This window comes from Quercus robur, chromosome 7 (genome assembly GCF_932294415.1).
Source record: "Quercus robur chromosome 7, dhQueRobu3.1, whole genome shotgun sequence".
Lineage (NCBI taxonomy): Eukaryota > Viridiplantae > Streptophyta > Magnoliopsida > Fagales > Fagaceae > Quercus > Quercus robur.
The window spans coordinates 965,278-992,266 of record NC_065540.1 but is presented as its reverse complement, the minus strand read 5'-3'; the positions used below and the strand labels follow the sequence as shown (position 1 = coordinate 992,266).

Genomic DNA, 26,989 nt, shown 5'->3' with positions numbered 1-26,989 from the left:
CAAATCTTATTGTAATGGATTACAAATAATCAAAAATAATAATTTGATCAAATTATTGCAACGAAACTTTTGTTGTAATAGATAATTATTTTTTATTTGTCATTACAATAGATTGTAAAATAATTAATATTGGGTTATTCTTCTTCTTCTTCCTCAAAAAAAAGGTTATTGCAATAATATCTTCGTTGTAGCTTCATATTTGACATTGTAATAGATTGTAAAATAATTTATATCAAGTTATTGCAATGATAACTTCGTTTCAATGAGCTATCATTTCAAAATTTTCATTGCAATAAATTGCAAAAATAATTGGCATTAAGTTATTACAACAATTTCTTCATTTTAAGTTATTGTAACAAATTTTCCTAATGCAGTATGGTATTAAATCCTCTATTACAACAAAAAATTATAAGTTATTGTAACTAATTATTATTGATTTAATAATTTATCAATTTTGAATTACTATTACAACAACTTTTAACTTGTAGATGCGATCAATATGGAATTGCCTAAATAATTTAACTAACATGTTGTTAGGATTAAGACATTAATAATTATGTTATTTGGTTCAATAGTTTACCATCTTATGTCGATCAATTAAATCAGTTGTAATGTGTTTTCTTTTTTCATCTTTTTAATAAAACTAATTGCCAGCTTCTCAAAAAAGTTAGTATAATAATATTTGAGATGTTATATTTCTTTCGCAGGTCACAACATGTTTAGCAAACCATTTGTCAACATATATCCACCATCTTACCTTATGGTACCATCTATCTCTATGGAAAAATATATTATGCATCGGATACATGAGTCCTTCATCTCACATAAGGTTCCACCCTCATATGAGAGGAAGGACTCAAGCACTCGATGCATGATATACCTTCTCCATCTCCACATCACTATTCCATGCTCCACCATCCCACCTTTACATTGAACCATCTTGTACCACTCACCTCCACGTCGCCATCTCATCCTGGCCACCATGGGAGCTTCATGTGGGTGGTGGTCTTACTGCTTATTTTGGTGGGCTATTTGTATGGGTAATTTTTCACCCATGCAAACAGTGGTTGCATACCACCTTCAGCTAGCCGTGAAGCTTTATGAGGATATATATGTCATATCTAGTTGCCCAACATCTCCGGTGTTTGATTTTTTCTTTTCTTTTTTTCTTCTTACGATAAATAAAATTTAATTGTACAAAACGATGGTTAAATAACAAAAACTACCCTTTGTGGATGCAACATCTTATAGCGTTTCATTTATTTATAAATTTTATAACTTTATAAGTTTGGTAGTCATGTACCACTATAAGAAAAAAAATGTTTATTACAATGTGAAAAATCATTACAATAATATCAAATTCATTGCAATAGTTGATGTGAGGTGTTGCAATAAAATTTAAAGTAATAGGTTTGTGCAACAAAAAATTTTGTTGCAATAAACATTAAATATTTTGAATGATAACTTTGATGCAATGATATAAATGTTGTTGCAATAAATAATTTATTAATTTGAACATCTTGTAGCAATAGGCTATTACTTGACAAATCTTATTACAATAGATTGTAAATAATTGACAAAAATAATTTGGTTAAGTTATTGCAATGATATATTCATTGTAATAAATAATTGTTTGATGTATGTGAAGCAAAATTGAAATAAAACTCAAATTGAAATAGAACTCTTATTCAACTAAAACACTAAGAGAGTAAATATCTGAAACGTATATTCAAATGGAAAGATAAGAGTGAAATAGTGTTTGGGTTGCAGTAGGTGTTTTCACTTTGCAGGATTTTTGTGTGGTTCACTTATCTAGAGATCTCAAGTGGGATATTTAAAGACTCACAAAAGTTATCAACGTTCATTTCAGTTCCTACAAATTAAGACATGAACGTTAAAGTTTCTAACATTTATTTAAATGTTAAAATCAGATCTCTTATCCACCTCACTGCCCTCATTCAAAACTCATGATCCTTGAGAAATCTCAACTGCATATTTGACTATGTCAAACCCCACACAGCCAATCATAGCCAAAACATGCAATTCCATTATTCAAACAATTTTATTAATAATAATCATCTCATATAGAATATTGTGTAAAGTAATTTCTTTTGAGAATTACACACATACACATTGTGGGTTATTTAACCACACAATTCAACATCCATATTGTGGGCTATTTGGCCACACAATCCAACAGTATGTCATTATAATAGGTTGTAAAATAATTGATATTAAATTATTACAATGATATCTTTATTGTAGTTTTATATTTGTTATTTCAATAGATTGTAAAATAGTTGATATTAAGTTATTACAATGATATCTTCATTACAATAAGTTATCAATTTGAAATATTTGTTGTAATAGATTGCAAAAATAATTGGTATCAAATAATCAAGTTATTACAATGATTTTTTCATTTTAAATTATTGCAAAAAAAATTTCCTAATGCAGTACGGTATTAAAGTCTCTATTGCAACTGATAATTATAAGTTATTTTGGTCTAGTGATTGCTGATAAAAATCAAACTCGTTTACTTATTCAATTTGTTAGGTTTAAGAGGGGAAAATTCTATGATAATGTAATTTAAATAGAGTTTGTAACATGTCCTCAAGTGTTCAAGATCTAATTGTGGTAAAGCAGCTCAAGAAGTTCGTTCTATCTAGTTTCGATAGCCACTTGATCAAGTCTAGATTGTTCAAATTTTAGAATTTGACATTTCCTCGAATGATGTACGATCAATTGACATATGGTGTTTGGCAGTTTCTCAATTGATCGTGATTCACATAGTTAGTCTATATTTACTGGTTTTAATTAAAAGATAGTGCCTTTGTTTTTAAACCCAACACATGTTTACTAAACAAAGAGAAAAATATATACTCCATCCCATGTTAGAATAGACATATTCATTGGGTGTACATCAAATATGTGTGATTAAAGAGTTTGAAACCACATCCTACTAAAGTTCATTGCGGTATCAAATCTTTGAGGAAGTGCCTTAGAGTCAATTAGAGGTTCAACCGTTAACACAATCGCGTTGTTCATGAAAGGGTTCATGCATGTATGAGAAGTTCCGAAATTTGAAAGCTATTGCAGGTCACAACAATGAGTTCTCATAGTGATTTTTCCTTGAGGAGACGTGCTCCATCGATTTTTCACTTTGTCACCAAGTGTTTATTTGGCTAAAAGCATAGCTTTTATTTTATTTTATTTTTTTTTGGATAATTTTAAAATTATAATATTAATAAAAAAAACTAGCTTTTAAAAAATTTTAAAAAAATAAGAAACTTTTGGTTTTTTGTCATATAGTTAACAATCTTTTGATAAACACTAAACAAATAAGTTATCAAAAATTACAAGGTTTTGCACACCAAATTCTATATGTTCATTATTTTATGTTTATTTCTTTATGATTTGATGTGCTGCGCGCTATTTGTGGTCTATTGTATTGAAATTGTGATTGCAAAATTTTGAGATAATTGAAGATTAATTCATAAACCCTCTGCATAATCAATTAGGGTCTATATATCGGATTTCTCACAATCTGTCCTAGCTTACTTCCTGTCTCATTTTCCAAGGTAAATGAACTTCCTAGATTTTAGATGGAATTCAAATATCCAGTTAATTGTGTTTGCCTAAGCCAGCTTAAATGGCCATTAACTCTTCTAATCTAGCATGTTACTAATGCCATACTCTCTTGAATGGCGTTTGATACTTTGATAAACATAGAGCTTGTAATACCAATCATCCTATCACCAAACCCGAATTTTAGCTTTAAGAGACCAAAGCATGAATAATAAAAAAAGGCTTTTAGAAGTCAAGAATGAAAATATATTAAAATTCAAGACCAAATATACTATAAAAAAAAAATAAAAAAAATAGAACTAGTATCCATGTAGCTTTTTAAAAAAACAAGATTAACAAAGTTACAAATAGAGAGAGAAAAAGAGAGAGAGATAGAGAGCATTTTGCAAATGGCAAATATAGAGGATCTAGTGCGCTGTCGTGTTTTTCATGCAAAACAAAGTATATCTTGATGTGTTTTTGTCCTCTATATATAATAATGTAGCACTTTGTTTATGTTTTCTACTGTACGTTCTCATACAACTTGGTGTTAATATATTATAATATGACCGGTACATAATTGAGCTGGTGTCACTCTTTGATTGGTGAGGGGTTTAGTAGTTTATATATATATATATATATATATATACACACATACATAGTAGCCTCATCACACACGCTTTACACGTATGATGAATTTTTTTTTTTTTTTGGGTCTAGTGTCATAATTTTATTTTTATTTAAATTTTGAATATTTTTATTTTGAAAACATAGATTAGTAGTAGAGTGTCTTATTTTGTAAGCATTTTAAGTGTTGAAAATTTATTTTTACCAGGTAGTCCTCAAGTTTTGCCCTTAAGGTTTAGAAGTATTTCTAAACCATATAAAAGTCCAATCCAAAGAGGAAAATCGTTTTATATATATATATATATATATATATATGTCATGTATGCATGGGATGGATGCTTGCGTGAGAAAGCACTCATATAATTGGGTTTGTTTCCATTACCGTTCATTTCAAATCTTATAATCCCCCAAACATAAATCTGGTGGTTGAGAATTCAGAGAGAGATTTTCTAGGATTCATCATCAGAATAATAACAATAGATTAATACACAGAAAATAAATTTATTAGGATTTTATTTAATTGCAGGATAATTGAGCTTTAAAAGTAAGAGAAAGAAGAAAATGAAAAATTCTTTTCCGTGTTGATCTAAAAGCGCGGAGAAATCGCTCTGTTCAGGTGGGCCCACCTAATTCCAAATCGCTCCATGTATCCATATTCCAAATCTCAAGGCCCACCTAATAGCACTAATTGTGATTTGAGTGTCATCCAATCCAATCATAGAGCTTCACTTTTTCTTGTTTGTATACATTTCATTTTCAATTTTCCTTTATTTATACATTTAATATTTTAAGTACCTTAATAAAGGCTTTAAATCTCCTTAAAAAGGATGAGGTTGTAGGAATATTGATTTAGTTCTCCTATTATTACACGTTTGGTTACAATTTGATTATATGTGCAATATGATTGATAAACCATCACTTTCACATGAATTTATTGTTTTTTTTTTCTATAATTTGCAGTTACACGTGTCAGAGTTATGGTACAAAATTTTTATATTTTTCATCTAAATTATTGAGGGTGTTCTTCATCTTCCATGCTGAATGCTTCTAGTTTTATTAAATAGTACAATAATTAGTACATTTCTAGTTCAGGAAAAGAGTGCATGACTTGCCACACCATACTAAGTACAATATTCTTAAGTTAAATGTTAAACTTCAAATAAGAACAAGATGAGTAGAAGACAAACATTGATCTTCTGCAGCGCAATTCTCGGACCAACTTCAGAAATTGTCAAATAAGTCAAAACAAGGTCCATGTCCAATCTAACCAATATCAACATATTTAGTTCATAGGGTACAGATTCCTCGTCCTCACCCTCCTATCTTCCTCTTCTTCCTTGAGTGTTTTCACACTTTTTGTGGGTTCACTGTATCCTGGTGCAATAATTTCCCATGCATCATAATATATACTATGTAGTTCTTTCATCAAGGTAGAATACTAGACTTCGCATATTTAAAGAGAAATTTTGTATATACCAAATGCATGAGATACACCACATAGTACTATCTCATGGAAAACATTCGGGTCAAGCCCATTCAAATAGCTTTTGACTCCCATGGAACCCATCTGATTTTGCAAGATAAGATTGTGACAATTGGATATATCATCGAGCTTGAACAGTGTTGGAGTGACACCAAAAAGCTGGCTTATTGGGCCACATATTCCTCCCCCCATCGCTGTATTGGCAATATCTCTTTCCAGTTGATGATGATTAGCACTACTGTAACATAATATCACCACTATAATCAGTTTTGCCTTTTCTATGTAACTTCACTGTTGCTTGACAGGATCCATTTCCTTTGCTTGGTCAATAATATTTGAGCCTTGTAGATGGAAGTTTCTTTTCATTTGCATTGCTTCAATAAACAAGATCACAATTGATGTCTTCCTCGTTGAGTCTATGAGTAGATTACGACAGATTAATTTTCATTCGTCCTATCTGCAATAGACAAGTCTCATTCCCATGATACACACTCAGTGTAAAGTGTGGACATCCTTGAAAAAAAGTGGATATCTGGCTTTACAAATGTGGACATTGTGAAAACTCGTGTACATCAAGTAGTGTAAAACAACAATTAGTGTTTAAGAAAAGGGCAGCGAGAACATATCTAAATGCTGTTTGACAGGATCCATTTCCTGTGTCTGGTCAATAATATTTGAGCCTTGTAGATGGAATTCTCTTTTCATTTGCTTTGCTTCAATAAACAAGATCACAATTGATGTCTTCCTCGTTGAGTCTATAAGCAGATTACGACAGATTAATTTTCATTCGTACTATCTGCAATAGACAAGTCTCATTCCCATGATACACACCCAGTGTAAAGTGTGGGCATCCTTGAAAAAAAGTGGATATCTGGCTTTACAAATGTGGACATTGTGCAAACTCGTGTACATCAAGTAGTGTAAAACAACAATTAGTGTTTAAGAAAAGGGCAGCGAGAACATATCTGAATGCTAGCCCAGTACAAAAAATCTCACCCTCAATAGCTCATTGTAATCAGAATACCAGACTAGAGCAACCACAACCTCTCTTCTACCCAATGGGCCAGACTAAGATCCGGATAAGCGTGATACGGAAGACTTCAAGCCTGTCTCCACACTCTTATGACAAACCATGTTGTCAAGGACTCGTGCAAATTCAGACTCTAATTTATGCAGGCAATACATGTTCCATTATAAATTTGTTCCACTATAAAAATTATAGGAATCAGCAGAAGTGCATTATAGCTACACAATTATATCCGCACCTCAATTTCTCCCATTCCTAAACCTCTTTACAACACCTCTCATAAGCCTCCTAACATAAATTACTACAGTATAATGGCAGTAGCACTTACCCCCATAAACGAAGGGTAATGAGCAAACAATACAGAATGATATAAAGTAAAATAAAAACTATTAACTTATACCCCCATAAACGAAGGGTAATGAGTAAACAATACAACATGATATAAAGTAAAATAAAAACTATTAACTTAGCTATCCCCTGTCCCAACATCTGTGCCACTTGCTACAAATGGCAAATGTGACACCTGAGCCTGAGGCTGGGCATCAGCTTGCATCTGAGTTTGTGCATGATTCTCTTCCGAGCTACCTACAATCTCAAGCAACTGAACAGCCTTCCGCTTACCCCTTTCTGTGCCACTTTCGGCGAGGTCCAACAGGAGAGTCATCACACCAAGTTCCTTGGCCTCAGAGAGATGCTGAGGATCAGCACAAAGGTGCACCAGCACTGCAGTTGCATTCTCCCTATTCCTAGGAGATCCATTCCCAATTAACTCCACCAAAGTTGGCACAGCATTCAAAGCTCCAATTGCCATTTTTCCATCAGGGTGACTGGCCAGTATTGCCAATATGGCCAATGCCTCGCCCACCATGTCACCACTAGGTTCTGTAAGCAGTTTCATCAGCATGGGCACAACTCCAGCCCTGATTGCCCGGCCCTTGTTCCCTTGAAAAATGCATAAATTGAAAAGTGCTGTAGCAGCATCCACCTTCCCCCTTTGGCTACCTTCACTCAAGAGTGTTACCAGTGCTGGGATTGCTCCAGAATCACCAAGAGTCACCTTGTACTCATCCACCACAGACAGGCTGAAAACAGTGGCAGCTGCATTTTCGCGTGCCTGCATATTCCCATTCTTAAGTACATGAAGGATTCCAGGAACAGCCTCAGAAGATATGATGCACCCTTTGTTATCCTGACATATTGACAGGTTCAGGAGAGCAGTAACTGCATGCTCTTGGGTCCGAGAGTCAGGTGAAAAGAGGAGACCAACAAGGAGGGGTATGGCACCAGCCTCAGCAATTAACACACGGTTGTCACCATTGTGCTTGGCAAGAAGACGAAGCTCAGCTACAACAAGATTAGGATTTGTCAGAAAGTAATTATAGTTGTAACAAAAGGACCTGTGTTTCTGAGATCCAAGAGAAGAATTTAAAATCCTAATCCTGACATACTGGGTACAAAATAAAATTGACAAAGAAAATCACTTTATCTACATAGATTACAGTAATCATATTTTGAACCTATCCATCTTTTGTAAACAAAGAGAGAATGAATTCACTGACAGGAAAATATCAACTGAAGTGTCCAATCATATAAGCTTGGAGAGATATTTGGAATCCCAAGAGGTGAAGTACATAGTATCGGGATCCTCTCCATTTGAGATGGTTCCGTTTTATGATTCAGATTAATTATTACAAATCTAAAGGTTTATCTAGAGTCACGTCATTTAAAATTTGAAATGACATGGCATTCAGATTCTATACACTGTCAAATTTAGGAAATAAAACTTTAGCCGTGAAATGGACTCTTTCCATTTCATGGGATACTGTTCCATGTGGTTACAACCCAAAATTAAAGAATCTAAAATTACACTAGAACCAACGAAATAAAACCCTGTTGTAAGCACCTTTCAAGTTTACCGACAAAGAAAGAAATATGGGTTTGTCGCCTTTTCCCTGCTTTCACCTTTGATTTATGGGATTTGGCTCCAGTTTTCAATTCAATTCTCTCTCTAGTAGAATATTACATTTCCTAACAATAAGTAGGATAACATGGTTCACTTGATTGGTTTTTTCTCTTTCTTCTTACCTATCAAAAAAAAAAGTTTTTCTCTTTCTTCTTATCTATCTATAAGGGATGAAGTAACATTATGTCAAACTCAAAATATTTAAAGTATAAATGGATATTGGAATTTTTTTTGAGTTAGAAATGAATTTACCACAATCAACCAACACAATTTTTAGCTAATTTCATATTTTGAAGCCATTGCTTGATAAATTCTGATTTTGAAAATTTTCACAGGAAAAAGGCACATATGTCAGTGAAAGTTGCAGAAGAAGATAGAGAATTCTTTCTGGAATAGAAATTGCAACTATACAAAGAAAATTACAATATTCAAAATTATTAAGACTTCAACAAAATAAAAAAGGAACTAGATTAGGAAAAGGGAGAAACGGGGGGGGGGGGGGGGGGGACTAAGATCCCAATATGCAGCAATGTATTCTTTTTTTATTTCCCCTTTCATTCTGAAATGAATAAATTTTTGTTTCTATTGTCACCTGCAGCAGATCGCTGGTCCTCAATGTTGTCAGAGGTGAGCTTGCTCAGAAGAATATCTAGCTCCGCACCTTCAGCAGAACCAGTAGACGCAACCCTTCCTTGGTGCGAATTGCCTGGCCGTTTAGAGGGTTCCACCCCATTCATCTCACACCAATTGGATATTAGACTCGATAAAACATAGTTGGGAGTGAGGTTAGTTCTGGAAAGGATCTGTTGTGTCTTTGGACATGTTCCATGTCCTCCTTCAAGCCATTTCTTAATGCAAGCTCGTTCATAAGTCTACAAAATGGAAAGACCCTTGTAAGAAATTTATACTTAAAATTAGCACTCTCCTAACAGGCTGTTTGGGAGGGGGAAGATAATGGGAATGGAATGGTGGCATCCCCGTTGGGAAGTTTTTTGGGAGGAAATGGAATGAGTCTCATTCCTTTCCATTGCCCTCAAGCCTACTTTTTGGGTCCCCCCAAAAGTGGGTGGAACACAAGGAAATAGAGAGCACATTAAGTGCTTTACTTACAAAATTACCTTTATAACCTTTAAATTTCATAACAAAACAATCTGTCTACATTTTAGAAAAGGGTATAATAATTACATTGTTCTAATCATGCTACAAAACAAGAGATACTGATTTTCTTTACAAATATCCAAACAGCAGAGGATCTGAAAGGAACAGAACTATAATCCTTCTGTTCCTTTCCATTCCCTCTTCATTTTAATTTCTCATCCTTTTCTACTCTCTTATTAACTTCCAAACACACCATAAATCAGACACTGGAAGTTTACAATCAACAATTTTTTTTTCTTTTTTTCAATTGGTAAATTACACAAGTAGATGGGATTTCATTAGCACTGGCTTCCTACTAGTTCTCTCAAAACTTAATATAGAAGGCAAAACCTTTCCAAAACATCCAAAAGAATGTTATGAGGAACCCATTAATCGATGACTCAAATGATTCTTTTAAGAACAAACCTGCCCTGTGGAAATAATGACATAAGGAAATAGAAAGCACATTAAGAGCTTTACTTACAAAATTACCTTTCTAACCCTTAAATTTCATGACAAAACAATCTCTACATTTTAGAAAAGGGTATAATAATTATATTGTTCTAATCATGCTTCAAAACAGGAGATACTAATTTATTTTCTTTACAAATATCAAAACAACAGAGAAACTGAAAGGAACAGAACTACAATCCTTCTGTTCCTTACCATTCCCTCTTCATCTTAATTTCCCATCATTTTCTACTCTCTTATTAACTTCCAAACACACAATAAATCAAACACTGGAACTTTACAATTGACAATATTTATTTATTTTTTAATTTTTTCAATTGGTAAGTTACACAAGTACCCAATTGGGTCTTGAACCTATGACCTCACTCTCTAGCTAAAACTTATAAGGTAAGGTGGTGCCAGTTGAGCTCATTGGTAGGGAGAGATGAGAATTTATTAGGATTAACTAAGACTTGTTAAATCTCCTAGATAGAACCCATTGGGGACAAGGTATTGGACAAAGAAGTTCAACATTAGCACTGGCTTCCTATTAGCAATTTTCTCAAAACTAAATGTAGAAGACAAAAACTTTCCAAAACATCCAAAAGAATATAGCGAGAAACCCATCTAATCAATGTCTCAAAATGATTCTTTTAAGAACAAACCTGCCCTGTGGAAATAATGACAGGATCTTTCATCAACTCAAGTGATATTGGGCAACGAAAATCATCTGGGACAACTGGTGATTGGGAACACTGATCAGTGCATGCCTGATCACCGCAACAGGGAGAACAATCATTACTTGCAGAAACACCCATGTTGCTGTATCCTGCTTGCACAAAGTTTTCAAATTTTTTGAGCAGCATTGACATCTTCTTTACACTTTCCTCCAGATTTTCACCCCCTGAACCAATTATCTCCTGCAGAGCTAGTGATTCTTGTTTGATGTCTTTAACTTCCCTAAACTTTAGTTTTTTGCATAATATACATAGAATCCCAGGGTCAGTGTCCACATCATTGCTCTGGTTGTACATGGATAACAGATCCTCATACAGCTCCAAGTCAGGAGCATCAATCCGTTCCTTGCATCTTTTAAATTGAGTATGAACAAGCTCAACCTGAAAATAGCAACATTTATACAACTAACATTAAACATCAACAGAACAACCTCAGCAAAACTCTAATAGAGCATCATTTTATAGGTGACTGCAAATTCTAAAGTGAATACATACAGGAAATGAGTGCTTCCAAGATTCACTTATGGCCTATTTGGATGGAGGGGGGAAGGAGGGGGAGTGGAGGGTAGTAGAGTTGTGTTGGCTAAAAATAAGCTAATTTTGTGCTAAATCTACTCTACTCCCTCTCCCTCCCCCTCAATCCAAACAGACCATTAAGCTCCACACTAAAAAAAAGGGGGTTTAAATATGTTGTTGGTCGCTAAAGTATAGCACTCGAGGAATTTTAGTCCCTAAAGTTTAAAGGGATTACTTTTAATCATTTAGATGACATCACCAATCTAAAAACTGACACATTATCACTCTATAGGACTAAAAGCAATCACTTTAAATTTGTTAGGAACTAAAATCGATCACTTTAAATTTTTTTGGGGCTAAAAATGATAACTTTATGTTTGTAGGGAGTACAAGTTATCACTTGAAGTTTGTTAGGAACTACAAGCAATCACTTTAAACTTAAAGTACTAAAATTGCTCGTGAGCTAAATACCAACAATTTATTTTGGCCATAAGAAAGATATATGAAAAACGTTGTACCCAGTACGCAAATACCCAAAAAAAAAAAAATTGCAATTATGTTTAAAAAAGGTCATACCCCCAAAATTATTAATAAAAAAAAAAAATCTTATTAACGGGTGCCCTTAGGAGTTTAGGAAAGTTTTAACACCACTTTCATGGGAAATATAAAAGGTTGTCAAAAAAATTAATTGCTTTTTTCTTTTCCCATCAAAAGTTTCTAAAAATATTTCCTAAACATTAGCTTAGGCATCCATTAACTTTTTCCTTAAAAAATTCCCTGGTTAGGTCTTTTATGACAAGAAAACATAGTTCCTACAAGATGACTGCACTCTGTTTGATGCTGTTAGACGTATTATGACCCAAGTGGCCCAAATCAATTGTAGGCTCATGTACTTGTAGAACAAGCAAATTAACCTTAAGTTAGCCTAGGGTTAATATTCTCTAGCATATAAACCCTATATTGGGCTCGTTGTAACATCAAGAGCTTTCTCACTATAGGAGTAAGCCGAACCAGGAAAACCTTTTGTGTGCTTTCTCTTTCATGCTTCCGCTCATTATTCAATTATCACACACAATCACACAACAAGTTTAATAGATGCAAAGAGTTCCTTCTTTTTATGGTTCCCCTAATCAATTTCATATATATAGTACATTACTAAATTCTGCATAGAAGAATGAAACATAAGCGAGCTATTTCTCACTAGAGCAAAGAAACTTGCAATTATGAATAATTACCTGCTCCTTAACTTCATCTGAGATGTCAAATTTGTCATAGGAAATATCACTTAATGCTCTTTCAAAATGAATTGTAACTTCCTCAAATTTACAGTTTATTTCTTCTCTCTTCAGTACCTGTAACCACATAAAAGCCATTCATATCTCAGAGAATTGAAAAAACATAAACAGCATTAATTTTTTTTTTTAAAAAGGAAAGGTAAGAAATTGGTGGTGACCATGTAAAGCTTGCTGCCTCGGCTTCCAAATAGAAGCAAATCCTTGGCTTTGTCCAAAGCTTCCTTTAAAAAAGCGAGAGCTCTGACAGTGTCTTCGGAGATTTGGAGCTCGATCTCTTCCAAATCTTCGAACAAAGGCTTCAAGAGCCTCAATCTCCTGCTGAGATCGTGACACTGCTTCCTGAAAACGCATCTGAAGTCTGAGATCTCGGAGATCTCGTCCACGACGTCGATGAGGTTCTTGAGTAGCACAGCTTTTTGGTCCTCCATGAGGAATAGGAATAGGAGTAGTAGCTTTGCTTGGTGCCATTTTTGTTTTTTGTTTTTTCCAGTTGTAAAATACTAAAAGTTTGTACTTGTTGTAATTTGGGTTAAGCTTAAGCACAGTATTATTATTATTATTATTAAGGTTGTAGTTGGACTAATTAAGGTGGGTTTAATTACTTGTTTACCGTATTAACTACTATGGTGTCTTTGTGTGAGGCTTTGGTAATGACTAAGTCGTCGCTATCAAGGATTCAGGGTCGCTGCACGGACAACCTACCTAAGATCTAAAGCCGTGTCCAACTACACCTCGTTTAATAATATGAGTTCGCTTCTTATTTAGTTGGAACTAAATTTTTTTTTTTTTTTTGTTAAAAGTGTTATAAATAAATCTAAAAAATAGTTGAAATAGTAAGGTCCATAGAGAGTACCAAAACATGAAATAGGATCCATAAAATAATAGTAAAAATAAACTAAATAGTAAAAAAAATTGATTTTTAAGCTAATTTCAAACGCAACCTATACTATATACTACTGTTGAGTTTATGTCCTTAAGAGGAGGCAAAAAAAAAAAAAAAAAATTGCTCAAAAAAAAAAAAGAGTAGGCAAAAATGGCTTAATAGTTTAATTTTTAAATTATATAGCGAAACAACCCATTTTCAAACTATATAGTAAAATACTACTACTACTTTGGAATCCAACATTGTTAATATCGAGTCCTAGGCAGAACTCAATATAAGCAATGGAGTTTTATGTGTATTTTGCCACTTTAATTTTTTTGAAAATTTTGTGTAGAATTCAATATTAGAGAATGTCAAATTCTACTTAAAAATATGCATAAAACTTGACATTGCTAATACTGAGTTGCAATCGGAACTCGACATTAGCAATGTCAAGTTCCAAAAGAGTGGTATTTTTGTTAGATGGTTTTGAAAAGAGGGTTGTTTGGTTACATAGTTTAAAAATTAAAGTTATTTAGCCATTTCCCCCATATCAGGATGTGAGTGGAGTACTAGATTTGGGAGCTAATCTAGCGGGCCTTTTAAGTAGAATTGATGCTCATATAATTATGGAAAAAGTTTGACTCCAAATTCCAAGAATGTTATATTTTATCATCCTAAATTATAACTTAAATTACAATTAGCATCATAAACTTTTCGAATGTACATTTTGCACTATAAACAATGACTCTTGTTACACTTTGCATTACAACATTAAATTTGCTATTAACTTGGATGGAAATTTAGAGCTTAGGATGCAAAGTATAATCAGGAGTATAGTTTAGAGTGATAAAGTATAATTTCTTCTTTATTTTTAAGGGATTGAGAAGGGTGCAAATGGGTCTTTTCATATAATGTCATACTTTTCCATCCAAGTAAACAGAAAACTTTACATCCGAGTGTAAAGTGTAACAAATGTCATAGTTTATGGTGCGAACTATAATCTTAAGTATAGTTTAGAGAGGTAAAATGTAATTCCCTCCAAATTCCTATCTTGATATGGCGATTGAAGAGATCATTCATGAGTAATTTGGAGCTATTTTCTCCAACTTACTATATGGCGATTTTATAAAACAATCCATTTGTATTATTTAAACAAGCCACATAATTTTATTAAAAAAATGTTGTGTATTGAAATATTATCCTATTTAGTAAATTATTTATATTTTGAATAACTTTGTTTATGTTATGATATGTAAACTGTGTGGTTTTTTTTTTTGCAAATAAGCCTACTCACAGTTTAGTATGTCAGACTATGTTATGTGTAAGACCCCTTACCATCAGGATTAAAATGATGTACCACTAAAAAAGCAATATGGAAACTTACTCTATTTATGTGTGTATGAACAAAACAACATAATTTGAACACATTATAATTACGTTATTTTGAGCTGATATGACACTTACTAGATACATAATCAGTGAGTATGGACGGAAGAGCTATTTTCCAAACATTAGAGGTACAAATTTAAAATTTAAAATTTAAGTGAAAAATCAAAATTAGCCCTAAATTTGAAGAGTGCAAATTACCTTTAGTTGAATAAAAAAAAAATTTTTAAAAAAAAGTTTAAACTTCCTTTCTACCATACTCAAGAAGAACAAAGCGTTGCATAACACAACTATTCATTGCTTGCCTTCTTCAGGAATGAAAAAAATTCTACTATTTGAAGTGATAGTGAATCCTTTTTTTACTATTATTTGAACAAAAAATCATTTTCTTCTATATTTAGATGAAAGAAAATGAGGGAAGAGTAAAGAAGAAGAGAATAGAACATGACTAAAATGTACTAAATTTTAGTATATTCCAACTACCTTTCTGATACTGGAATCATATGAGGTAACCCAAATTTATCTTATTTGATAAATGAGGGCAAGGTGGATGTATATATTTTTATATTTTCTAGTTATATGAAATAAGAAAACACTCAAAAACTAAAATGATAAATAAGCTCACCACCAAAGCAAACCCAAAGGGATATAGATATTACTACCTAAAGGAATTTAGCTAAGGATACATAACTAAATTGGCTCACCAGTCACCACTTAATGGGATACAGAATATCACTACCTAAAGAGATACAAAAACCGAAACTCGCCACTCAAAAGAATCCACCTAAGGGATAAGAGTAAATTTAGAAGAAATCCATCTTCTGAAAAGCACAAAGGCTAGTTCTGAGAACACTCTATAATATGATTTTATTCAATTCAGTCAAATGGCTTACATAATGCTTAGAACAACCCTTTAAGCATGGGAGAACAAAATTAGCACTTAAAAACATTACATTTTTAAGACCTTAACTCATAGCAACTATAACAAAGTAAATGACTTGTCTTCCAAGGAGAACTAAAACATAAAAGCTAAATATTCCCCAATCAAATGTTATTTGACTTCTTGGACAAAATAACCTATTAATCTTCAAATTATCTTCTAAAAGTGTGGGAAAATTCATTCAAAATAATGGCCTTATTTGCTGCCACTATATTCCTGTGTCACTTTCCCTCTACTCTCCCCTCTCTTTCCCCTCTATCTCCAATTCTCCACATGCTCTAAACATAGTTATCAGTAGCCAAAGCTTGAGGGCTTCTAGTAGCCGCTACTACATGAGCATGGTCGGTCTTTGTGCAAGGAAGATTAGGTTCTATCTCGTTTCATTTATTTAATCCGTTTGCTTTGCAAGGAATGAAGGCATATTGATGTGACAGTTAAAAGTTTCGGATCAAGTTATGGGCACACGAGGTCTCAAGTTTCAAGTCAAGTTATGGGCACTCCAAAATCTCCCACTAGAATTGATAAGTTCCATCTTACAAGAATGGTTTTGAGATCAAATGATAGAGGTCATGGCACAATTTTTTTTTTTTGATGAACAAGAAATTTTATTCACAAGACAAAGGAACTACAAAGAGGAAAAAAGAGCATCATCCATAATGATAAGCTCAAAATAGGAAGGGCTGAAACCTACATTGAAAGAACCAAAAACATTATTCACAAATGACCACTTAGCTAGAGAATGAGCTGCTTTATTTGCCCCCCTAGGGATCCAGGCGACATGACAGCCAGGAATAAGTGACAACAAGTTGAGAATTTCATTGCATAAACCTCTAATTCTCCAGGGAACCTGATTACCAGAAGGAGCTAGAGCGTCTACACAGCCTTTGGAGTCACTCTCCACAATTATAGTAGCTGCATCAATACTTTTAGCTAAACTTAAAGCCCATTTAATGGCTTTTGCTTCTGCCTGAAGAGGGAGGTTGGAATATACTCTCTTAGCACAAGCAAAAACCACTTCACCTCTCCAATCTCTAGCAACCGCTGCAATGGAGGATTTATCATCTTTGAAAGCAGCATCAACATTTATTTTGATTGAATCTCTGGGTGGTTTCTTCCACCTTTGAACTTGTTTCAGCAATTGGAAGCCCGAATGAGTTGCTATGGGCATTTTGTGCTCACCTATGGACTTATCAACTTTCTGGCATAGCTCAATTGGATTAGTTTCTTTGCCTTCAAAGATAGCTTGGTTTCTAGCCCTCCAAATGGCTTCGCAAATGATAGCCCCAAACAATAAGAATTCATCCCTTTTAACTCCCACAATATTACCTTCAGCGAGAGGATTAAGAAAGACCCCAATAAGATGAGAAGGAGAGTTTAAGTTCAGATTTTCTAACCTTAGTCCCCATTGGGAATTAAACCACACAGCTCTCGTAAAGGGGCAAGAGATAAAGAGATGAAGGCTAGATTCTTCAGCATCCTTGCAAAGAGGGCAAAGGACATCATCTAAATCACAGAGTCTGGCTAAACGATCTTTAGTAGGTAAGCAATTTGCCACAATATGCCACAAGTGCATTTTGAGCCTTTCATGGATTTTTGACTTCCAAATGAGGCCACAAGTTGCATCTTGGTTTATGGGAGGGCTAATGTTTCTACTTAACCAATAAGCAAACTTGACCGAAAACTTCCCTGTGTTATTGGAGATCCACATCCAACAATCTTTTGGAGCAAGCCGTGAGAGGGGGATTTTTTGGATGAGCTAGGATGTAGTCTCATCAAAAGTATTTCTTATTTTGGTAAGATCCCAGCCTTCTTGGTTGACTAGTTGTGAAAAAATAAGTGCCAATTCTGGACCGGTCCCCTCCCTTGGACTCGAGATGAAATTAGGAAGATCTGGAATCCAAGGGTCCTCACATATTCTGACTGTGTTTCCATTACCTATCAACATGCACGCACTTCCAACAAGCAGAGATTCCGTGCCTTCTAAGCTTCTCCAAATCTTGGAGGGAGACCCCACAGTCTTATGGTTTAGCCAATTGCCCCTAACTTTGTATTTTGCTCTGAGCACTTTTACACACAAACAATCTTTCTCTAAAAGAATCCACCAAGCTAACTTGGAAAGTAGAGCTTGATTAAAGTCCCAGAATTTTCTAAAACCCAAGCCTCCTTCCTTTAGAGGCCAACATAAAGACGACCAAGCAATGGGTGTTAGGAACGAGCCAGAATTAGACTTTGGGTTGCACAATTGAGAATGCAAACTTTTTTATTTTTAGTTAGATTGAGAATGCAAACTTTAAAAAAGCGATCATGCAGACACACCTTCACTAAAGACAGTCCCATATATGGACTCGAGGGTCATGGGCATTCCTCTGTTTCTCCCTTACCTGTTCCCCTGTGTTCAGGAACCAAGTTGGTCATTTTTTAAAAATCTTGAATCTAGTATCAGCCCAAATCTTAGGGTAATTTATTAGAATTTACCCTTGATTATATAATGCACTGCTGTACCATTAGATCAGATACCCAACACAATAAATAAAAGGATGCTAGAAACTGTATTTCGAGAAGATCATGAAACAGTACAGTTTAAGGTTTTAACTTACAACTACCCAGAACCATAAACAAAGATTGGCAAACTTGCCAGTCCCCTTCTATGCAAGCAATACCAAAGCCCAACTGGCCCTATGGAGGAGCACCCATTTGAGCTTCCTTGCTCTTTTTTAAGAGCCAACAAGATTATTATCCAGCATATATTGAGTATATAAATGCTTCAACCCAAAGCTAACATTCTAGTGACAAATGATCACTGGTAGCAAATTAGATAAGCTAATCAATCATGGAGACAAAACCAAAGTTAATCTTTCCTCATTTCAAGCACAAACTACTTCCATTCTTTGGCAAGTTATTTCCAAACAAACACATCAAATAAAAGTGCCCAAACTATAAACTAAATTTTGTAGCAGATATCACACGTGTTACTAGAAAGAGTAATCAAACCTTCCTTGATAAAAAATAAGTCCCAAAATAAATGCTGATTATAATAAATTAACAACATCAAATTAAAGGGAGAAAACAGCCTACTACGCAGAGCTAAATACCAAAAAGTAGGTCTCCAGAATGTTACAGAAACCATGCAGTACTCATTGCAGATTGTAAGAAACACAGCATATTTAAGAGTTCCGCCAATTGAAAACCAATATCAAAATCCTTTCATTTATTCTTCTTCTGCATCTTTATTCTTGTTTCTTCTTGCTAATATAAGCAACACCATCACCAGCACCATCAACAATGGCAGTGGACCATGCAGCATTAAAATGCTCAGCCTGTCTTTATTCCCCATCTTCCTTTAAATCTTAAGGTCTAGTCCTCTCTAATGTCATTTATTGGTTTGCTCAGTTCACTTTGCAAGAAAGGGAAGGCATTGCAGAAGGAAGTTAAAGGTTGGGGTCAAGCTATGGGCAAAAGGAACTAACATGTAAGAGAAAATGTGATTTGAAGAGGGATTGCCTATATTCACAAAACAATTTGAACTCACTCAAGGTATTTGATGCGAAATTACAAATGAAAACAAGCTGCTTCTTTTTTCTTTTTTTTATAAGTACAAATGCAACCAAGCAAATTTTGCAATCATTAGTAACATAATTTGCAGGAAAAAAAATAAAAAATAAAAAAGTTAAGAAGATAAAGTTAAAGCTAATCAAGTTGAAACAGCACACAAGTCTCCAACTAGTACTGGGAAGTTCATCTTACCAAAAAGGTAGAAAGAGGTGTGAAGTCAGATGAAAGAGCTCATGGCATAATCTAATATTCAAATTCTAAGAATCATTTCTTCACACAACTTCCCTAGAAGCTGTCCCATGCCATGACTCATGAAAGTCTGATGTTTTGAGAAGAAATTCGAACAACAAACACAATTAAAACTAAGAAAAAGATAATTGGATTGAAATTGGAACAATCAAATATCAATTTCTAGGCTCAAAGAGCTCAAAAAATTATTCAAGTTTGAAACTCCATAAAATAGATTAGAAAAGGCTTCATACAATGACCCAAAAGAGGCTTATTTATAATAGCCTTTAATAATCCTAGAATCCTGAGCTTTCATCTTACATATAAGAATTAAATCCTAGCCATCCAACTTCATTAAAATTCATATACTCACATGACCTTATAAAATATTGAAGACAAGTAGACAACTATAAATTTAACATAACATAGAGAGATTAAAGACAATAAACCAATGAGTGTCTTTTTTTATTTTGGGCTTAAATTTTCCTACATCAGCCAGGGTCCATATACCTCTCTCCTGTTTCTGCTCTTCTCCCTTCTATGTTCATGACTTTAGAATCAAGACTCCACTAGTAGAGAGAAGGCATTTCTTAGCTAGCTCAGATGTCCCACAGAGTAAATAAAATGGAGGAAACCAAATTTCATCGAGATCAAAGACGAATTAGAAATAAGCTCTCACATAGAAGACCACATGTTATGATGTTACAAATTCACTCCATACCAAAAATCAACTGCAAAAATCAGCAAACTCGGCAGCACTTTATGCAGGCACTAACAAATTTCAATCCAGAGAGTGAGCATCCATTTGAGTTTCCTCATTCTTTAAGGCCAGGAAAGATTATTAACCAGAATACATAAGGGGGTATAGATGCCTTGACTCAAAGAAAACATTCCCAATGGCAACCGACACTTGCTGACTAGATAAGCCAATCAATCTTAGAGCCACAAAAATCCAACTTATTTTTCATTTCAAATACATTCCAATTGCATCCATACAAAAGCTAATTTGAAACCATATGAGCATACATTTCGACTAGACATGCCCATTTGTAGAGACTAAACCAGGAAAAATTGGCATACGTTCCTAGTTAGGGGGGAAAATTTGACATATATTTAAATAATGAAGAATTAACAAAACCAAAATTAGATAGAGAAAACAGCCTCAAAGCTAAACTGTGGAAATTAGGTCTTGGAAATGCATAAAAGAGTTACAAAAACTATAATAAAAATACTCATTACAGATAAGATGGGAGACAGATGGTCATACATTCATTTCTTCCACCTATTCTTCATCTGCATCTTTATTCTTCTTCTTCTTCTTTTTCTTCTTCTCACTCAAATCAGCCTCACCATCACCATTAGCAATGCCAGTGGGCAAAGCTGCATCACCATCCTCAGCCTCTTTGCTCTTTTTCTTCTTTTTCTTCTTCTCAGACTTCTCTGCTTCAGGAGAACCAGCTTCAGCCTTATCTTTATGCTCCTTTTTCTTCTTCTTCTTCACAGCCTTCTCATCACCTAAAGGCTCCGCATTACCGTCCTCTTTGTCCTTTTTCTTTTTCTTCTTCTCTTTCTTTCCAACTTCAACATCCACATCCTCTTCCTTGATCTTCTTAACCTTCACGCTCTCTTCCTTCTCAACTTCTTGGACCTCGGCAACTTTAGCTTTCTTGGAAGATACAGGAGCAGGGCCATCAGTGCTTTCATCCAACTTCCGCTTTCGCCCTTCCCCATTTTCATCATCCTTACTTGTAATCTTCTCTTTCTTTACTTTCTCCACTAAAGCAGGTTCAGTAGTGGCAGCAAGCCCTGCAACCACAGAATCACCACCAGCTGGTAAAACTAGATTCCTTGCCCACTCCTGAGGTGTATTATCAATCGGCTTCCCATGCTTATCCAACTTCCCCTCTGCAATCAACTTCTTCTTCATCGACGCCCTCGGCCCCAACCCCCATTTCCTTGGGTAGATATCCCGATCCATCACCACCCTCTTAATCTTTGCCACCACACCATGATCACAAGTAGCCATCACAGCAGTAGTCATTTCCGCAATCCCCAATGCAATTGCTTCTCCTTTAGTAGTCATAAGCACCACTTCCTCCCCAACCTCAATATCATTCTCAAACCTCAACAATCCAGGAATCATCAACTTGGCACCATAACAAATAGCATTGACAGCCGAATCCTTCACAACCAACCTCTTATAACTCGTCAAAAGCACTTCAAGTGGCATAATAACCCTCCTCAGATAAGTCTCATCCCTGTAATTCTCATAAACCCATTGTGCATCCATCACATCGTGCATCGTTACCATATTATCCTTCTCCCCCGAAATCCCAGACCTCACTCTCCTCAACTCCTGCATATGCCCCCCAACCCCAAGAATCAAACCCAAATGCACACACATAGTCCTCACATAAGTCCCAGCCTCACAAGAAATCCAAAAAACAACCAAATGCTTATCTGAGTCATACTCAAGAAGCTTACTTTCATAAATAGTCCTAATCCTAAGCTGCCTTTTCACAGCGGAAATCAAAGGGGGCCGCTGAAACACGGCCCCAGTAAGCGTCTCAAGCGCCCGGGCCACCTTAGACACATCAGGCACAGCAGAATGCAATCTAGCAACACAAACATACTCCTTCCCAGCACCCTGTTGGGATTTAACAAGCCTAGTAGCTCTATCAATACAAACAATAAGATTTCCAGTGACTTTGGGATCCAAAGTACCACTGTGACCGGTTTTCTCAACCTTGAGAATACGTTTAATCCAAGCAACAACTTCGTGAGAAGAAGGGTTAGCGGGTTTATCAAGGTTGAGAACACCATACTTGATATACTGATCGAGAGGGCGCTTGAGAGGAGAGTAACCGGAGGGAAGAGGAGTGTAGTGTCCGGTTCGCACGTTGAGGCGGTCGTAGTTTTTGAGGAGGATCGGCCACTGTGAGGTGTCGATGGAAGGAGTGAAGCTCTGGGGTTTGATCACGAAGTCCTTGTTGTTGTCGGGAACATCGTCGAGTGGAGCTAGTGGTTCTGGTAAGATTATTGGGGTTTCGTCTTTGGACTTGTGCTTCTTCTTTTTCTTCTCCGACCGTGAAAGCTCTACCTCGGACATGGTTTTTGGGGTTTGGTTCGGTGGTTGCTGTGTGTGTGTGACTGTGTGTGTGTGTGTTTGTGTTAATGTGAGTGTGAGAGAAAATGAGGGTTTCTAGGGTTTTAGTGAAAAATGAGGCTTTATAGGGGTTTTTGGGGTTTGGGACTAATAGTACTGATAGAGACTAGAGACTAGAGAGGCCTCTCTTCTCTTTCTTTCTGTATAATATCGGGATGGGGATGACGAGCTAGGGTTTCAACTTTCAAATTGGAGGATTGGGTCGGGTTGATAGTTTAGCCGAAGCTCAAAAACTTTGATTGGTGACTCAAGATAACCCTGGCCCATGTAAAGCCCACCTCCAGTTAGGACTTGGGAAGACTGAAACTTTTTTTTTTTTTTGGATTAAAAACTAGAAATATTATTTAAATACAATTATATGAATTATAGTTTTGTTCTTCTTATTTTTTTTTTTAGAGTTTTAACCGTCACGCCGCAAACCCCAAAGGATCCAAAGCATGAGAAAGACGTCTCAAAGTACCTATAGATTTTTTTTTTTTTTTTTGTCTGACTGACTGGGGCATTACATTCTTCCCCTCTTATAAAATTTCGTCCTTGAAATTTTACGTACCTTGATTCTGAAAAAGGCTTAGGTATTTCAACAACATATCATCCTCACGCTCCCAATATGCCTCTTTCACTTAATGATTCTTCCAAAGTACTTTTACCCAAGATATTGTTCTATTGCATAACACTTGCTCCTTACGATCCAAAATCTCTATCGGAACTTCTTCATATGACAAATCATCTCTAGTCTGAAGAGGCTCATAGCTCAAAACATGTGAAGAATCAAGAATGTAATTCCTTAACATAGACTCATGGAAAACATTATGAATTCCTAAATTATGAAATCTGCTTCTAATAATGACATTCTTTATCATCAGACCAAACTTCAATCGGTTTTTAGTGTAGACGGGGTTTTTTGAATAAAAAAACTAGAAATATTATTTAAATAGAAGTATAAGAATTTTTTTTCAAATTTTTTTTTTTAAGAGTTTCAACTTATGAAATCTGCTTTTGATGCTTGCGTTCTTTATAAGACACCAATCGTTTTTCGTGTAAGAGAAAATTAAATCTCGAATCTCTTATTTAATCATAAGAAATTTTATCAATTGAGTTAATTGGATCCTACTTTGTTCCTGTTATTTAGTCTTTATTATTTTTATATATCCAAATCCATCTCATTAATGGCCTTTTAGAGTTTTTAGACTAACTCTACCATTAAGTTCTCAAAATCCTCTTGATCCATTTTGAAACGAGTAGATAGGATTTTACCACATTATTAAAATTTAAAATAAAATTTACTATCATTGTTTTGGTTTCTATTTAAATAATTAATAATATGGTAAAATTCAATTAGCTCATTTCAAAATAAATGGATAGTATCCTAGGAACTTCATGGTGGAATTAAACTAAGAACTTTGGAGGATCATAATCTATCAAATGCAACCTTCATTTATTACACCAATGACATGGTAAATGAAATTATGGATTAACCTATAAAAATCATGAGTTGACCTATATTTTATTTGAACTAGGAATATTTATAAAAATAATCAATTCAATCAGTTTTTTTTTTTTTTTTTTTATTCTTGTATATATATATAATATGAAACTTGAAATTTGTATAACTTATTTAATTATAGAAACATTGTCATTAAAATCGTGAATATAAATTTAATATTATTTTTACCTGATTATACTTTATTGTCTATTTATACTTTGATTGAAGATTATTATTTTATAGTGTCAACATTTTCCCAGCTTGATCTAGAAGCGGGGTCAAATTTGTTAACCTTTTCATTCTTTAAGGTGAAAAGTTAATATTTTGATCCTTTTGATTACGAGTTTTTGTATAACATTCGAAATTCTCAATACTATATATAATAACAAGCTAGAATGCTATATGCATTTCAAGGAATCCTGCAATCCGATCAGGTTACTTTTGTTATCTTCTCTTGTTTATCTTTCCTCTGACATAGCTCACACCAAAATGGACACAAATATTCAATAGCTCAAATTCCATAGTAGTAGATGATGTAATCATGCCACTGCGTACTTAAAAGTTGAGGTTGAGTGGTTTAAGAACATAAACTAGTTAACAATTTTTTGCTACAACTCTAAGAGAAACCGCATTAGATGGTGCATAATTTCAATCTATTTTGCAAGAAAAAACATACTTTTTCTATTTTACACACTTATCTTTACAAAATACTCGCATCAGTTTATCTATTATACACTTTATTTTGTATAAATAATATTTTTTTTATTCTACTTTCTCCTAACCCTCAAACTCTCTGCCTCTCTCTATTCCCTAATCCACAAAGTCTCTGCCTCTCACTTTTCCCTAACCCTCAAACTCCCCACCTCTCACTTTCCCCTAACCCACAAAGTCTCTGCTTCTCTCTCATCCCTCAAAATCTTTGCATCTCTTTTTTTTCTTTGACAGTTCGAAAGCTACAGGGAAGAGAGAAGATGATGATGATGATGATGAAGAAGAAGAAGAAGAAGATGAAGATGATTGAAATATAAGGAAATCATTGGCTCCACATGCATTCAGAGAGAAAAGACGGGTTACGAATTTCAAAGAGATCTCCACCCCTTATGGGTTTTCAGTTAATGGTTTAATTTTGAGTTGATTTTCTGTGGATTTTGGTTTGACGTTGTTTTAACGGGTTTTAGTGGTGGTGGTTGTTTTAACGGGTGATGGTGGTGGTGGTTGGGTGGTGATGGTTGGACAATGTGGGGTAGATGGTGGGATCTGTGTTTTAATGGTAGTGCTCTTGTAGGTTCTGTGAGACAGTGAGAGATGGTGGGTCTTGAGTTTTGTGCGTCTCTATGTTTGTTTGTCTGTGTGGGTGTGTTTGTGTGTATCAAAGAAAGAAGAAGATGACGAGGGAGAGAAGAAGTATGAGTTGGTTTTGCAGATGGAGAAGAGAGAGAAAAAAAGGAGTGAAATGGGAAATTAATAAAATAATATGATACGCAACTACTGAAATCGTATATATATGCACGGTTATTGTAGCAAATGTGTAAATATACATAGTTTTAGAAGGACTGATGTTAAAGATTTTTGAGATAAAATGTGTAAAATTGGTTACTTTTTGTATTTTGCAAGTGTTTATATCCACTAATGTGGATGCTCTAAAATGTCAGAATAGTTACCTATCACTTAAATGGTTGTATAATTAGCTTGTGCCATTGTTGGTAGTACCAGATTTACTCTTAAAAGTTACGAGATACTGAATCTAAAAAAATACAAAAAAATCTATGAGGGGCAAAAAAAATGCACAATTTTGGTCACAACGCTCCTCTCTCAGATTGGTGAAAAAAAATTAACAGGTCCATGTGAAAGTGACATGCAACCAGTCACAACAACTTGCCGCGAAAAGTTGTGAATTTGTTTTAGCGCCCAAGAACTAAAGAAAGTAAGCTACTAGGATACCGGAAATAGAAGTGCATATCACAGGTTCTCCATAAGGGGAATACCAGATCAGGTAGAATTCCTAACTTCTGCAGAACCTCATGTAAAACACTTCATGTTCATCTGTTAAACAAGTCTATTTGGAATATGTCTGGTTAGTGAAATCTATAATTTTTATTTAATTGTAAATTTCTGAAATTTCTGCCAAACCTGAGTTTAACATCTTGCTAAACAACACGGAGGATTTGCACTTTTGGGTAGAGGACAAGTAGCATCAACATTCTCAGGAAGCAACATTTGGATTGTTTTGTACAACTAAACGTACAATTTAAATTGTTTCGTTGCATTCCATAAAAGCATTAAGCAAGACTATGAACAAAGCATTCACCAATTAAGCAGCACCCATTGCGATTCCATGGCACAAAATAATCAAAGCACATACATATCCAGGGCTCCGAAGTCCAAACTTTGGAGTTGTAGCTAACATGAAAAGAGCATGATATTGCAATCACTCAGCACAGAAGAGGTTAAAAAATAGCAGAATAAACAAAAATGATTGCAACGTAAGAACAGAATAAAGTAAGAACAAAGATCATGCGTGCCTAATGCCTATTCCAGTAGAGACAAGAAACCTTGTGCAGAGCACG

At 34.7% G+C, this 26,989-nt stretch overlaps 3 protein-coding genes across 3 annotated transcripts; all 3 read right to left on the bottom strand.

The window, feature by feature from the left end:
- Nucleotides 1-6,863: 6,863 nt before the first annotated feature.
- Nucleotides 6,864-13,288, bottom strand: LOC126691609 (U-box domain-containing protein 13-like). Its single transcript, XM_050386650.1, has 5 exons — nt 12,961-13,288; nt 12,743-12,859; nt 10,920-11,372; nt 9,260-9,539; nt 6,864-8,048 (listed from the first exon to the last, which is right to left on the bottom strand). The coding sequence occupies exons 1-5, from the start codon at nt 13,228-13,230 to the stop codon at nt 7,171-7,173; spliced, it is 1,998 nt and encodes a 665-aa protein (XP_050242607.1). The 5' UTR covers nt 13,231-13,288; the 3' UTR covers nt 6,864-7,170.
- Nucleotides 13,289-16,618: 3,330 nt separating this feature from the next.
- LOC126690763 (uncharacterized) lies at nt 16,619-17,566 on the bottom strand. Its single transcript, XM_050385892.1, has one exon. It carries the CDS (start codon nt 17,564-17,566, stop codon nt 16,619-16,621), a length of 948 nt encoding a protein of 315 aa, XP_050241849.1.
- A 3,335-nt stretch (nt 17,567-20,901) lies between these two features.
- LOC126691610 (H/ACA ribonucleoprotein complex subunit 4-like) lies at nt 20,902-23,090 on the bottom strand. Its single transcript, XM_050386651.1, has one exon. The coding sequence runs from the start codon at nt 22,880-22,882 to the stop codon at nt 21,056-21,058; it is 1,827 nt and encodes a 608-aa protein (XP_050242608.1). The 5' UTR covers nt 22,883-23,090; the 3' UTR covers nt 20,902-21,055.
- Nucleotides 23,091-26,989: the final 3,899 nt, after the last annotated feature.

What these genes read in the sequence shown, in the direction of transcription:
- LOC126690763 (XM_050385892.1), bottom strand. Translation starts at nt 17,566, where the DNA reads ATGCACTTGTGGCATATTGTGGCAAATTGCTTACCTACTAAAGATCGT.
- LOC126691609 (XM_050386650.1), bottom strand. Translation starts at nt 13,230, where the DNA reads ATGGAGGACCAAAAAGCTGTGCTACTCAAGAACCTCATCGACGTCGTG. An exon ending in GAGGCAGCAAGCTTTACATG is followed by an intron (nt 12,860 to 12,960) that starts GTCACCACCAAT and finishes ATGTGGTTACAG; the next exon opens with GTACTGAAGAGAGAAGAAAT. An exon ending in GGACCAGCGATCTGCTGCAG is followed by an intron (nt 8,049 to 9,259) that starts GTGACAATAGAA and finishes ATCTTGTTGTAG; the next exon opens with CTGAGCTTCGTCTTCTTGCC.
- LOC126691610 (XM_050386651.1), bottom strand. Translation starts at nt 22,882, where the DNA reads ATGTCCGAGGTAGAGCTTTCACGGTCGGAGAAGAAAAAGAAGAAGCAC.